Genomic DNA, 11,624 nt, shown 5'->3' on the forward strand with positions numbered 1-11,624 from the left:
AGTGGCCCCTTGTGAAAAACAACACCTGGGAAATTTGCATTTCTAAAATAGTGTTCAGATGCAGACTGGAGAGATGAAACTGGAGTGTTCCTTTTTAAAGTTAATTGAATTAAATTTTCTAGTTTAATTTATCAACTTCTAATTTGTATTTATTTTAAAATAAAGTGTTTTAATATATAAAGTTAGATAGTTTATGGATGCATCCATATAACTTTTTAATTACTCTGTTCCTTCATATGATAATTAACCTCAGATCATCTTCCAGTGCCTTAAACAATGTTTTTGCAAGGACGATAATCACTTTTTTTTCCTAAATAGCTTGTGTTCTCTTTGGAATTAAATAATACTTTGATATTCTGCTAAAGTTACCTTAGTTTTATATTTTAAAAATAATTTTATTGTTGTATAAAGATGGAGGACACAATATTTGCCAACTCACCATATTTTTCACATATAATTCAGGGTGATCACTTATATTAATCATCAATAACCCACCTCAATATGTTTGAAGACTACTCTTCAAGTATTTATTTTTGGATGACATTTTATATTTTAGTTATCTCTTTTAATGTGTTGATTGGTATTTTAAAGGAAAATGAGTCAGGTAGAACATCAGAAAAGAACTTTGCAAAAAAAAACTTCAGAAGTGCAGGTTGTTTTTGATCGTTGATGTCTTGGTACCTGAGTTGAAGGAAAGTCATCAGTAAGGAAATGTGAACAGATCCCTCAAGCGTGGCCTTGGCTTCACAGTCTCCCAGGACTGCTGGGGCTGGGGACATACAGTCCTTGCTTTTGCCACTGATGACCAACCTCGCTATTCATGAACTAGAAGTCTTTAAATGGATTTGCAAGGAGTATTCAATGCCAAATGGCCTCACAAGACTTATAAGTGATCAGTTGACAGAGAAGGTAAGAGAAAATCAGTCCACTTTATCTCCCTTATTGCTCTACAATGTTCATATTAATGTTTTGTTTCTATGTAAAGGATAATCAGGCTTAGTATTATTTCTCAGAGGAGAGGTAAAGACATTTTGTGTGATTCCCTGAGTGACCACAGCCTGGTCCACTCTTAGCTAATTTCCCTAAAGAATAATTGAAAGAAGAATTGGCAGGAACTGATATATTACTTACTTGACAAAGCTTGTATTGTTCATGATATTTTATAGTATACAAAGTACTCTTAAATGATTTTTATATAATATATAAAGGCAGTTTAGGTTATAGATCATTCTTGTGCACTTTGCATTACTATCTACCTTCTAAAGAACTTTAAGGTGAACAGCATGTTTATAAATTGCAAATTCAGATAAAAGTCATATCCTGGTAGCTTTCAATGATGATTTTCAGCTGGAAAGAATTTAGTAATAATCAATGGCCTTTTATAGACTCAAAAGAAAGGAGCCCAAGCAAAGGGGAAGGTGGAAAAAGTGTGAGGGAAGAATTCCCTGATCTGAGCCTTGTGTGTTACTTACTGATCCTAGAACCAAAGAGGGATGCTTTGATTTTGTGGAAGGAATTCTGTTCCTTAACTATTGCAAGCTTTTTTTTCTAATTAATTTAAAGACTTCAATAAATAATGGTCATGGCTGGAGGGTAATAGTGTTGTGGAGCCAAAGCTGGTTGGACTGGGGCAAAACCATCAGGATTCTAGGGCACAGGCGGGGAGAAAGGTTGAAAGAGGTGTCAAGGAAAAACTGACCCTGGACTTAATTTGGAATGAGATGGTTTTAGCTAAGATTGTTGTTGTTGTTGTTAAGTGCCTTTGAGTTGGGCCAGCTCATAGAGTTTCTGAGGAGCATCTGTGAGTTTGAACCTCTGACCTTGAGGTTAACAGTTTAGTACTCTTTATCTAAAAATGGTTGTGGTGATTATGTGCCATGGAGTTAGTTCCAACTCATAGTGACCCTATTTGGTTTCCAAGGTTGTAAATCTTTACAGAAGCAGAAAGCCTCATCTTTCTCCCAAGGAACTGATGTTGATGGCTCTATGCAGGACCCTGGGCTAGCTGGGCTAAATTAGGCTAGGTTGAGTTGAGTTGAGCTGGGCTGGACTAATCTGAACTGAACCAAGCTGAACTAGCCTGAGCTAGCTGGGTTGAGCTGGGCTGGATGAAGCTGGGCTAGCTGGGCTAAATTAGACTGCATTGAGCTGAGCTGAGCTGGGCTGAGCTAGGCTTGATGAAGCTGAGCTAACTGGGCTAAGCTAGACTGGGTTGAGCTGATCTGAGCTGAACCAAACTGAGTTAATCTGAGCTAGCTGTACTGGACTATGCTGGTTGGGCTAGCTGGGCTGAGCTGGGTTGAACTGGGCTCAGCTGGACTGAGCCATGCTGGATGAAACTGGGCTAGCTGGGCCAAATTGGACTCAGTTGAACAGAGCTAGCTGGACTGGGCTAAACTGAGTTGAGCCAAGTTGAGTTAAACTGAGCTAGCTGTACTGATCTGGGCTGAATGGGGCTAGCTGGGATGAGCTGGGTTGAACTGGGATGAGCTGGACTGAGCTAGGCTAGATGACACTGGGCTAGCTGTGCTAAATTAGAATGGGTTGAGCAGAGCTAGCTGGGCTGAGTTGAATGATGTTAAACTGAGCTGAACCAAACTGGGTTAATCTGAGCTAGCTGTGCTGATCTGGGCTGAATTGGGCTAGCTGTGCTGATCTGGGCTGAATTGGGCTAGTTGGGCTGAGCTGCGCTGAGCTAGGGTTGATAAAGCTGGGCTAGCTGGGCTAAACTGAGCTGAACCAAGCTGAGCTAACCTAAACTAGCTGTGCTGATCTGGGCTGAGTTGGGCTAGCTGGACTGAGATAGGTTTGATGAAGCTGGGCTAGCTGGTCTAAACTAAACTGGGTTGATTCAAGCTGAGCTATACTGAGCTAAGCTGGATGAAGCTGTGCTAGCTGGACTAAGTTAGACTGGGTTGAGTTGGGCTGAAGTAGGCTTGATGAAGCTGGGCTAGCTGGGCTAAACTAGACTGAGTTGAGCGGGGCTAAACTGAGCTGAGCCAAGCTGAGTTAATCTGAGCTAGCTGTGCTGAGATGTGCTGAGTTGGGCTAGCTGGGCTGAGCTGGGTTGAACTGGGCTGAGCTGGACTGAGCTAGGCTGGATGAAGCTGGGATAGCTGGGCTAAGTTAGACTGGGTTGAGCAGAGCTAGCTGGGTTGAGCTGGACGATGCTAAACTGAGCTGAACCAAACTGAGCTAACCTGAGCTAGCTGTGCTGATCTGGGCCGAGTTGAGCTAGCTGGGCTGAGCTAGGCTTGATGAAGCTGGGCTAGCTGGGCTAAGTTAGACTGGGTTGAGCTGAGTTGAGCTGGGCTGCAGTAAACTGAGCTGAACCAAGCTGAGCTAACCTGAGCTAGCTGTGCTGATCTGGGCTGAATTGGGCTACTGGGTTGAGCTGGGCTGAGCTGGACTGAGCTAAGATGGATGAAGCTGAGTTAGCTGGGCTAAGATTGCATTGAGTTGAGCTGAGCTGAGCTGAGCTGAGCTGGACTGGGCTAAACTGAGTGGAACCAAGATGAGCTAACATGAACTAGCTGTGCTGATCTCGGCTGAGCTGGGCTATCTGGGCTGAGCTGAGCTAAACTAGGCTAGACAGAATGAGCTGGGCTAGCTGAACTAGGCTAGATGAAGCTGGACTAGCTGAGCTGAGCTGGACAGGGCTCGGGTAGCTGAGCTAAACTGGGCTGAGTTGAACTGAGGTGAGCTGAGCTTGACTAAGCTGAACTGGACTAAATGGAGCTATGCTAAACTGAGCTGAACCAAGCTAAGCTATCACAGGCTGAATAGGGCTGGTATAGTTGGGCTTAAAGGAGCTCTGGTAGCGTAGTGGTTACGAATCGGGCTGCGAACCTTAAGGTCAGCGGTTCGAAACTACCAGCCGTTCCGCGTGAGAAAGATGAGGCTTTCTACTCCCGTAAAGATTTACACCCTCGGAAACCCTGTACAGGGTCGCTATGGGTCGGAACCGACTCGACGGCACTTAACAACAACAACAAATGTGGGCTGAAGTGGGCTAAATTGGGCTGAGCAAGGCTATCTGGGATGAGCTGAATCAAACCAAACTGAGCTGAATTAAATTGAGCTTGTTGTTGTTGTTAAGTGTCATCGAGTCGGTTCCGACACACAGCGACCCTGTATAGGGTTTCCGAGGGGGCAGCTGGTGAGCTTGAACTGCCAACCTTGCAGTTCAAACGGCTTTGCAGTCTGGTACATTAACCCAGAGCGCCACACCAGGACTCCTGATTGAGCTAGTCTAGGTAAATGTGGGCTAGCTGAGCTGAGCTGAACTGAGCTGACTGAGCTGGACTAGAATGGGCTGAGCTTGTCTGGACCAAGCTGTGCTGAGCTTGAGTGAGCAGGATTGAGAAGGCTGGTTGAGCTAGGATGAGCTGGGTTAAACTTGTCTGGGATGGACCAGACTGACCAAAATTGACCAGGACTGAGTTAAACCAAGGGGTCCTGGTATGCACTGTAGGATAACCAATGGACCGAAAGGTTGTTTGAACTGCAAGGTCAGAGGTTTCAACTCACCACTTCTTGGGAACCCTATACAGGGTTGCTATGAGTCAGAACTGACCTGATGGTGCTTAACAATAACAATGTGATAAACTGAGCTGAACCAAGCTGAGCTGGGCTGGCTGTGCTGAGCTGGGCTAGTTGGGAAGAGTTGAATCGAGCTAGGATGAAACTGGAATAGTTGACCTAACTGGGTTACCTTGGCTGAGATGGACTAAATTGAACTGAGTCACTGTGCTGGGGTTGGTGGGCTGAGATGGGCTAGCAGGGATGAGCTGAATCAAATATAGATAAGTGGGCTAAAGTGATCTAGGCTAGATGAGCTGAGCTGGGTTGGACTGAGCTGGATTTTGGCTCACTGGGGTGAACTGAACTGAAGTGAGTTGAGCTTGTCTCAGATGGACAGGACTGAGTTGGGCTGAACTAACTGAACTGGCCTGGGCTGAGCTTGGCATACCTAGACTGGGCTGAGTTGGCTGAGCTGAGCTGGGCAAACTGGACTTAGCAGGGTTGAGATGAGTCGAGCATGTCTGAGATGCACTGGACTGAGTTGGGCTGAGCAAGGTAGAGCAAGGATGAGAATAGCTGGACTAATAAAACATATGCTCAACTAAGCTGAACAAAGCTGAGCTGAACTGAATGCAGTTTTGTTGGGCTGGGCTAGCTGGGCTGAACTAAGATGAGTTGGGTTGGATGAAGCTGAGCTGAACTGAGCTGAGCTAAACCAAAATGAGTTAACTGAACTGAGTTAAACTGGGTAAAACTGGGTCAGGCTGTTCTGAGCTAGACTTTGCTTGACAGATTGAGATGGGAAAACTTGAATGAGTTGAGCAGTGTCCAACAAAGCTTCATTGGGCTTATTAGAGCTAGCTGAGCTTGGCAGAACTTGGAAAAACTAGGCTAAGTTGGTTGAGCTGCTTTAGGATTGCACTGAACTCCTGCATTGTACTTGGCTGGACCAGGTGAGTCTAGTGTGAGCTGAGTTGGTCATGTTGGACAGTCCTAGAGGATACTATACTATACTGACTTTGGTAGATCTCAGGATACAGGCTATGCATCATTGGCAGTAGTGTGCAGCTCTCAGGTAACACTCCATCTGGATTCCAAGTAAACTGGGCAGAAATATTTGCTCGAGTTGACTCAGATGGACTCACGCTTGAATGAGCTGGTGGGGGCTCTGCTCTTTGTTAGCTGATCTACCTGTGGCTAATACCCAAGCCTTCACCCATCCCAAGGCATGAAGGTGGGGAGGTCACTGTCTTTTTTGTCTGAACTCCAGGGAGACACTTTCAGGCAGGGACCAGCAGTGGGAATGGTGGCATCAAGGTGGGTGCTGGTATAAGGGCCCATGTCTGACTGTTTCAATAGGAAGGCCTCCTCCACCTTAGTATTCATCCTAAACAGGGTTTCCCTGGGCCTGGAAAAGGACATGAGCCACACTGTTGACCATGTCTTTCCAGGACCTGGAGAAACAGAAGTAGGTTTTGAGAGTAGAGGAGAGGATTGGCAAGGCCTTAGGAAAAACCGCTCAGTTCTGACACACTGGCAACTTGCATGAATAAAACCTCCTCTATCCCTTTTCTCTTATGTCCACTCTTGGATCCTCAGCGAGTCAATCTGCTCCATCTATCTTCCCACTCATCTCCTGTGGGAGTCTCCTGCCTGAACAGAACAATGTGGCCATAGGCTGTCTTGCACGTGACTTCCTGCCCGATTCCATCAAATTCTCCTGGAACTTCAAGAACAACACTGCCATTGATGCCCATAAGTTGAAGACCTTTCCATCGGTTATGCGGGCGGGCAAGTATATAGCCAGCTCTCAGGTGCTTCTCCCCTCTGAAGACGTCCTTGAGAACACTGATGGGTACCTAGTGTGCAAAGTCCAGTTTTCAAATGGCAACAACCAAAATCTGAATGTGCCCTTCCCAGGTGAGAGCAAGTGGACTTCCACCTCTATATGGGTGGGGCAGGGAGGTGACTGTCCTGTCCTAATGTCTCTTGGCCTCTGTGTTCTCCACTGCAGTACCAAATGTAGAGCTCCCTCCCAATGTGAATGTGTTCATCCCACTTCGAGATGCTTTCTCCAGCACCAGTCAGCGTACCTCCAAGCTCATCTGCCAGGCCACAGGCTTCAGCCCCAAGCAGATCTCTCTGTTCTGGCTGCGGGAGGGGAAGCCAGTGCAGTCGGGCTTCAACACAGGTGAAGTTGAGCCTGAGCCCAGAGGGCCTGGACCACTGACCTACCAGATCACCAGCACACTGACGATCAGCGAAAGTGACTGGCTCAGCCAAAGAGTGTTCACCTGCCTCGTGAAACACAGTGGGCTGGATTTTACAAAGAACGTATCTTCTGTGTGTGGATCCAGTGAGTGCACAAGCCCCCTGGTTGGGAGGAATTGGGTCCTGAATGTAAAATAAGTCTGCCTGGCTCCCAGCAGAGCCCCTGTCCCTCCTGGGTCAGGCAGGGATCCCCAACAAACACACACATGTGCACACACACATATCCATATATACATGCCCACCTCCTCTGCACCAGCAAAGGGCTGTCCATCCTTGCCAGTGGGAAAGGGGTTATCACAAAGTAAGGTGTCCTGTGTCCCCTCTACCACATGATTCTTGCAACAATGTCTGCTACTGTGTTCAAGTAAAATGGTTGTTATTGTTAAGTGCTTCTGTATAGTTTCCAAGGAGTGGCTGGTGAGCTTGAACCTTGTGGTTCAAACCGACCTTGAGGTAGAGTGCACCATTTGTTGTTGTTATGTGCCGTGGAGTCAGTTCCGTCTCATAGCGACCCTGTACAGGGTTTCCGGGGCTGTAAATCTTTACAGAAGCAGAAAGCCTCATCTTGCTCCTGCGGAACAACTGGTAGTTTCGAACTGCTGACATTAAGGTCCGCAGCCCGATTCGTAACCACTATGCTACCAGAGTTCTTAGAGTGCACCATTTGGCACCACAGTAAAACTACACCTCCCCAAATTTCCTTCCTACTGACCACTGATCCCAACTTTCTCTTAAAACCAGGTCCATCAACAGGCATCAAAATCTTCACAATTCCCCCCTCCTTTGCTAGTATCTTCCTCACTAAATCAGCCAAGTTATCCTGCCTGGTCACAGACCTGGCCACCTATGACAAGCTGACCATCACCTGGACTCGCCAGAATGGTGAAATTCTGACGACCCACACCAGCATCTCTGAGAGCCACCCCAATGCCACCTTCAGTGCCATGGGCGATGCCACTGTCTGTGTGGAGGATTGGGAAACAGGGGAAAAGTTTACATGCACTGTTACCCACACTGACCTCCCCTCACCATTGAAACAGACGATCTCCAAACCCAAAGGTGAGGTCCCTTTCCTGGTGGGACAAGGTTGACTGGGGTGAGTTAGCTCAAACAGCCCCTTTGTTCACTTATCCTACTCTGCTATCTCTCTCCCCACAGAGGTGGCCAAGCATGCACCAGCTGTATACTTGATGTCACCCACCCGGGAGCAGCTGAGCCTGCGTGAGTCAGCCTCCATCACCTGCCTCGTGAAGGACTTCTCGCCCCCTGATGTGCTTGTTCAGTGGCTGCACAAGGGTCAGCCTATTGCCTCCAACAAGTACACCACCAGCACCCCGATGCCTGAGCCCCAAAACAAGGGCTCCTACTTCACCTACAGCATCCTGAGCGTGCCAGAGGAGGACTGGAGTGCCGGAGATACATACACTTGTGTTGTGGGCCATGAGGCCCTGCCCCATCTGGTGACCGAGAGGACCGTGGACAAGTCCACTGGTAAACCCTCCCTGTACAACGTGTCCTTGGTGATGTCTGACACAGCCAACACCTGTTACTGACTGCTGGGCTCCTGACTCAGCTTGGCCCTGCATGGTGACCAACCACTGTATGTGCTCATGTGTGCATTCCAACTAACTATGTCTGTGGGTGAGATGCTGTATGCTATAAAAATTAGAAATAAAAATATCAGCTCAAAAGATACTGGTTCTGTGTGAGCACTGCTCACTTGCCTATGGTACACCTGCCCAGTCTTTGTCTGCATATCACCCACATACCTCCCAAATTCTGCTCCACTGCCCTTTGAACACTTTTGCCTCCTTGCTGACTGCTCACTCCCCAGGTCTACTGCTCAATGTTTCTCTAGCATCTTCCAAAAACACTGGTTGGTGCAACATGTACAAATACAGATACACACAGACACATGGGCACATACATGCACATACAGACATACTCATGGCACAGAGACACATATGGACACGTGGACATAGGCACTTAGACACATACAGACACACATGGACACAAAGACATGGATATATTGACACTAGGAAACACACACAACTGGATATTGATACAAAAAAACACACAAGGATATAGGTACACACAGATATGGACATATAATTACCCAGACAAGGCCACACAGACATATGAATACTCATATGAACACACGGACATAGATATATTAACACATGAATATACACACAGAAACACACATATGGATACTGAAAAACAGACACATATGAATATAGACACATGGATGAAAGACATGGATTTATGAACACATGGACAGATGAACACACAGACACAGGGACATAGATACACACATGGATGTGGACACACAGACACACATGGGTTTAGGGAAAAAGTGCACATGAAAAAAGTCCACACAAAAATCTCACACAGAAGAAGACCCACTGTGGTGAATATACACAAGAAAAATGCATACAGTGACAATTGCTAAGCCCAATTAGTGTTATTGTTGTTGTTTTTCTGTGTGAGCTTTTTGTGTGGGCATTTTTCATCTGAACTTTTTTTCCCTGCTTTTCTACACACAAATATAGACACTAACAACTTTACAACTTGCCACAGCTAGCTTGTCCTTCTACCTCAGCTTGAAGGAGCAAAGGGCCATCTCAGCCCAGATCCTGACCAGGAATACAGAACCCAGGCCAGGGTAAAGAGCTTAGAGGGGATTGGGGAAAGAACAGGTGGTCCTGGACAGAGATTTGTTGTTGTTGTTATGTGCCGTAGAGCCAGTTCCAACTCATAGCGACCCTGCACCAGATTTCCAAGGCTTTAAATCCTTACAGGAGCAGAAACCCTCATCTTTCTCCCTCAGAACAGCGGGTAGTTTTGAACTGATGACCATGAAATTAGCAGCCTGATTAGTAACCACTATACTACAAGAACTCCTTTGGACAGAGTTAGCCCTCACAATAAAGCGGTTTGCCCCCAGACCCTATTTGTAAACAGAACCAGGAGTGCATGCCTACATCCTGAGAGGAGACAGGCAGGACTTAGGACCCAGGGGCAGGAATCTTACAGGTACTCTCCACCTTAGTCAGTAGGAAGTTTCAAGGAGACCAATGAGAGTCAGATTAGCTCCCTGTGAATGTCCCCAGACACCCCCAGCAGAGCACTAGTGTGCTCACAGCATCCCTAAAGGTAACACCAGTCCTTGAGACCACCCCTGGATTCTCCTAGCACCTGGCCCCCAGATGCCCATCTTTAGCCTGTTCATTCCTATTAATCTTCTGGGCACCAGGCTGTCCTTCTGTTTGTCTGTATGTAACCTTGGCCAGGGTGGGACATAACTAGTCAGTATGTTATCCCTCTGAGAGTATGAGGCATAAAGTGAGGATGAAAGATATAAGAGGAGCCCCAGAGGCCATTTCTCAGGCTCTGACATTCAGCCACCTGGGAATGTTGCCCACGTATCCACCCACAATGGCCATCCTAAACCAGAAAAAGGTTCTTTTATTTAAGTGTATCTGTCAAGAGGTCTCAAGATACATCAGTGGGTCCTTTACTGAGTTCTTCTGGCCATGGCCTTGTGACCCTTCATGAATCTAGAGCCGGGTATCACCAATCCACTCAACTTGACCATGTTCCCCATTCACCCTGAGCCCACACCTGTCCATCAGGTGTCAAAGTGATTGCAGGCCATACCTGGTTGGAGAATCTTCTAGAAAGATCAGGAAGTTCTACATTCAAATGACAGACAAGACCTACACCCTCCCACTGTTCACTATCATCCTTCTCTGTCCAGCACCCTGTCTCTCTGCTGCTGTCTTGCTCCTGCTGCCCACATCCCTACCATGGATGAAACCATGGTGTCACTGTAATCTCAGTTCACTGGTAGCAGCTCCTGGTCCTGAGCACTGAGCTTGCCACACACCCCACTCCAGTTTCTCAGTCCCAGGGACAGGCTTGTTGGCATGCTGTTGCTGACCCCACTCTGGGTACAACCCTAAGCTGACCATACACTCTTTTCTATTGTCCTTATAGTGGGAGAAGTGAATGCTGAAGAGGAGGGCTTCGAGAACCTGTGGGCTATGGCCTCCACCTTCATTGTCCTCTTTCTCCTGAGCCTTTTCTACAGCACTACGGTCACCTTATTCAAGGTAGCCCAGCTTGGAACAAGTGGGGTGAAGGTTCCTGCAGAGGGGATAAGGGTGGATTCAGAAGGAGAGAGGGCAGGAGAGACCCCACTGGTGCACATCTGATTAAAAGCTTTGAGAGGTAGAACCATTATATCTCCAAAAACCCCAAGGGTCATTGATCACCTGGGTATGAGAAGGTGTGACTATCTGAGTTGTAGAGTAAGGTGTCTGTCTTCTCACTGCTAAGCAGGAGGTGGGAACCTGAAGCAGGTCTAAAACGACTTGGGAGCTCATAGGATCATGCTGGTACAGGAGGAACATTGATCCTGGGTCCCTGCCTCATGGGATCCACTGGACTCATTGTCACTCATCATTAGTCCAACAATGAGAGAGTAAATCACACTGTCCTTTTCTTCAGGTAAAGTGATCCATCAAGAGAAGGATGTCTGAGACCTGAGATGAGACAAGAGAAGGCATCACCTTTGTGTCCTGTCCTGTTCCAACCTGTATCCCCTGGACATTTATACTGCACTCCCCATTTCCCTCTTGGCTTTGAGCTCTGAGAAACAGTCTTCTATCTAGAAATGTGTGCGGAACCCAGGGCCGTAGACTTTGACTCAAGTGCTGCTTAGTTGTGTGTGCACTTGTGGCTGTGAAATAAAAGTGTATATTTTTTTCCTAAAACACTCTTCTTTGTGATGTTTTTGTTTAATCACATGCCTTTATATTTCAAAG

The 11,624-nt window shown here is 46.9% G+C and overlaps 1 gene segment (V, D, J or C); it reads left to right on the top strand.

Moving 5' to 3' along the window:
* LOC102835906 overlaps positions 1–8,348 on the top strand; it is a 647,474-nt gene extending 639,126 nt beyond the window's left edge. Inside the window, 4 exon segments of the C gene segment in view lie at positions 6,128–6,444; positions 6,539–6,880; positions 7,537–7,854; positions 7,954–8,348. Of these exon segments, the coding sequence occupies positions 6,128–6,444; positions 6,539–6,880; positions 7,537–7,854; positions 7,954–8,348 (1,372 nt within the window).
* Positions 8,349–11,624: the final 3,276 nt, after the last annotated feature.

Source organism: Chrysochloris asiatica, unplaced genomic scaffold (assembly GCF_000296735.1).
Source record: "Chrysochloris asiatica unplaced genomic scaffold, ChrAsi1.0 scaffold00260, whole genome shotgun sequence".
NCBI classification, from domain to species: Eukaryota; Metazoa; Chordata; class Mammalia; order Afrosoricida; family Chrysochloridae; genus Chrysochloris; species Chrysochloris asiatica.